The sequence below is a fragment of the Lathyrus oleraceus genome, chromosome 4, assembly GCF_024323335.1.
Source record: "Lathyrus oleraceus cultivar Zhongwan6 chromosome 4, CAAS_Psat_ZW6_1.0, whole genome shotgun sequence".
Lineage (NCBI taxonomy): Eukaryota > Viridiplantae > Streptophyta > Magnoliopsida > Fabales > Fabaceae > Lathyrus > Lathyrus oleraceus.
Window position 1 is genome coordinate 283,458,131 of NC_066582.1, and position 3,520 is coordinate 283,461,650.

General features: G+C 35.0%; 1 protein-coding gene across 1 annotated transcript; it reads left to right on the forward strand.

The window, feature by feature from the left end:
• Nucleotides 1–586: 586 nt before the first annotated feature.
• LOC127075121 (uncharacterized) lies at nt 587–3,192 on the forward strand. Its single transcript, XM_051016567.1, has 4 exons — nt 587–754; nt 877–961; nt 1,154–1,363; nt 2,860–3,192. Exons 3-4 carry the CDS (start codon nt 1,184–1,186, stop codon nt 2,956–2,958), a joined length of 279 nt encoding a protein of 92 aa, XP_050872524.1. The 5' UTR covers nt 587–754; nt 877–961; nt 1,154–1,183; the 3' UTR covers nt 2,959–3,192.
• The last annotated feature ends 328 nt before the right edge of the window (nt 3,193–3,520 follow it).

Consider the following 3,520-nt stretch of genomic DNA (forward strand, 5'->3'; position numbering starts at 1 on the left):
ACGCACCTGGATGTGGAACAGGGGGACGTTTCGATCGGGCCGGTCATTAAATTTTTGTCAATCCCATGTAACATTTATTATATCATGAATAAAAGGAAATTACATTATTTTTTATTATTTCATAAATAAAAAAAATTAAAAGAAAAAAATTAATACAAGGGTGTATGCGCCAGATGAATTGGCGCATACACCACATGCATTAAGTAGGCGCCATAGGCATTGGGGCCTCCTCATGAGGCACAATGCAGACGTCATGGGTATTGACGCCTCCTCATAAGGCTTCCAATGCAGGCGCCAAGGCCTAAAGCGCCTCCTCTTGGTCCAAGACGGATGCGTCAGTTCATCTGACGCATTTTTTTTTAAAGGTGGTTTATTTTGGATTTTTTTTTAAATTATTATTTTAAAATTAATTTTGAAAATTGTGATAAAAAAATTAGCAGGAGTTCTTGGAATTTTTCTTGCACATGTCAACAAAGAAAAAGAAACAAAAACCCAAATGATATTTGGGCCGAAATAAAGAAACCGCAAAAGATTAGCCCAACGAAAGTCCTTTTTGTCCTCAGTCTCTTTCACTTGTAATTACTAACCCTCAATAATAAAACTGGAAATTAGAGAATCAATTTGAGTTTTCATTCACGCATCTCCGATTGCGTGTGGCCTACTACGGTGATGTTTTCACAGTTATCATTCTAACCGAAAATGAAACCCTCAAACAAACCCAAGCAATGACCATAATCACAATAACGTAGTTCAGGTTCATCTTCTTCCTCACTTGAATTCTCAACTTTTTTTCTACCACAAATTCAAATTACCAATTCATTACATAATTCTGTTCTGTTTCGTTTCTTTTTTCTTTCTTCATATTTTCATAATTAGGTTTTTGTAGCGAACTCAGAAAACTCTACTTCACTGGTTGCAAAATCCAGAGCAAGTTGCTTTTGTTTTCATAATTTGACCCAAGGTTTGTTTCTCGCCTACCTACCCATATTTATTTTGATTCATATATAATGATGGAAATTGTGTTATCGTGGTGGTAATGGACCGTTTTGGCGCGCTATGATTTACAGGGTTTTATGTTATTTCTATTATTGGTTGGAAAGAGAGGGTATTATGTTTCCTATAATGAGTGTTAATTGGATTCTTTTGGATGTAGTTTGGGGTTAGGTTTGCATTTTAGCTGAAGATGTCTCTGCGGTTAAAGGCTGTGGTGGATAAATTCGTTGAGGAGTTGGAAGAAGCATTGGATGCTGATATTCAGGATAGGATCATGAAAGACAGAGAGATGCAAAGTTACATCCAAGAGCGTGAACGTGAGGTTGCTGAGCGTGAAGCTGCTTGGAAGGCCGATCTTTCTCGTCGCGAGGTACCTACTTGGTTCATTCAAATTCGTAATTTCATTTTGAAAAATTATATAGATGGAAAAAGGAATATAATAATGAAGTGCAAATGCCCTAATTTCATTTGGATAACAACAAAATTGGGTACTGTAGTGAAATTAATTGCCTTCTTGAATCTTGATATGTTTGAGATTAATTTGGTATTATGTATTTTGAGAGTTTGTGAAAAGAGATTTTCGTTGTAGAAGGGGAATCATGAGTTCTCATTCACTCATTGAAGTTGTTCTTTCTTTTCAATTCAATTTCTTTGGTTCCTAAAACTTCCACATATAATTTTAATCTTTGATGTCACAGACTACTTGAAAAAGTTAAACTCAAATTATCCTATTCCTGGTTCCGTAAGGTTATAGGACAATTTGAAATTATCAATTAGAAATACTATTGTTTATAAATAGATATATAATATAGTGTATGATTGGTCAGATGATTATACTGTTTTTCCTACTTAAGTTTCAGATGTAGGACTCTGGTTACGCTCCTACAGTGCATGAAATATGGCTTAAATCAGGAGGTAGTTTTGAAATCATAAAAATTAACAAATGGGAATGGCACTATAATCTTCTAAGAATCGATAGTTTCACTTGTCTTTTGATTTGTGAGTATCAGTGTATTTTGTATCTCCTATTTAAATTTTCTCGCCTACTTGTGACAGATCTTATGGATATTTTTAAAATGGTTAAGGTGAAAGGATAAAGCAATATGTCAATGCCAATTTTACTTGTCTTTTGATTGGAATACTACGATGTGCTGTGTAGCTATAATTGATATTTCATGTTGAAGACGTTTCTGAGTGACGGACACTTGTATGGCAGACGTCAAACCCTTCGTTCCAGTTTCTAAATGTATCACCTAGCCAACACTTCTATTCCGGCTAGACTTTTCTGGAACACAACTGGTACTATATTTCCATTTATTTTAATGAGGCTGATCAAACTGGAGGAGGCTAAAAGGTCTTAGACTTCTGGTATTAGATGAATGAATTGAACTCTATACAGATTTTTTTATAAATATTGCTCATATATTTTAAACATAACCGGTGTCTATATTATAGACATGGTTGTGTGAGTGTAGTGTCCTATATTTTGGATATTAATAGTGTAAATGTGTCTGTGTCTAGTGATCAATGTTCGAGTCTTTATCTATGCTTCATAGAAAATGTGATGTATGACTTATATTTGATCTAGATGTTGCACACTTTTTATTTCTGAATTGTGAGGAATGACTGAGGAATGATCATCTACTAGATGAATGCTGAGTTTTTTCTTTAGGCTAATATTCAAGACCACCAGATTAATACAAGGTTAACGCGGTACTGCTGATTTAGGTATTGATGCAGATTCAATGGACTGCTTCTGAAATTGAAGAAAAAGAAAAGCAACTTTTAAGAAAAACGATAATATATCCATCACAATCTAGATAAAAAGAAGTCTCTATCCTCATTATTTTTCTTTCAATTTTGCAGGCAGAGATTGCTAGACAAGAAGCTAGGTTAAAGATGGAGAAAGAGAAAAGTGTCTTAATGGGAACTGCATCAAATCAAGATATCTCGAAATCACAGTAAGTGGTCAAAAGTACCGTTGCCTCAAATTTGCCAAGGCAAAAAAAAAATAAGACTTTACCGGAGCGACATAAAGGAAAAATTCATTCCTCCCTTCCCCAAAAGAGGATTGTTCCAGCTGAGGACTGGTTTAGCATAAATAATGTACATCTAAGATCATTTATGTATTGACATTTAACTGTTTTATTGTGGTTTATCATTCTGCCAGATTTTTAAAAAGTGTTACTACTTCTTCAATTAGTTTTTTTTACCAGATTAATGTTTTGCAAGAAATTGTATCTGAAATCGTGGAGATCGCAGGAATTAGAAGTCGTTTCTCATAGACGGTGCCACTGTTCCGTTGCGGAACCAGAAATGGATGAGATTGCAGAAATCGCGGTGGAGTGAAGCTTTTGCTGGTGATATTACAACGTGGCACCGTGGATTGAAGGTTGTGATCACGATGCTTCTTGAATCGGAAGCGTTGATCTTGAGTCAACATCGCTAATCTCTAATACGACGATTCAGAGGAGGAACCTGCATGGTTAACACTCCAATATTCAAATCAATTTATGGTTTGAAATAA

Bases quoted from the DNA above. Each gene is read 5' to 3' on its own strand.
- LOC127075121 (XM_051016567.1), top strand. From the start codon at position 1,184: ATGTCTCTGCGGTTAAAGGCTGTGGTGGATAAATTCGTTGAGGAGTTG. The intron at 1,364-2,859 runs GTACCTACTTGG...TCAATTTTGCAG, and splicing joins CCGATCTTTCTCGTCGCGAG to GCAGAGATTGCTAGACAAGA.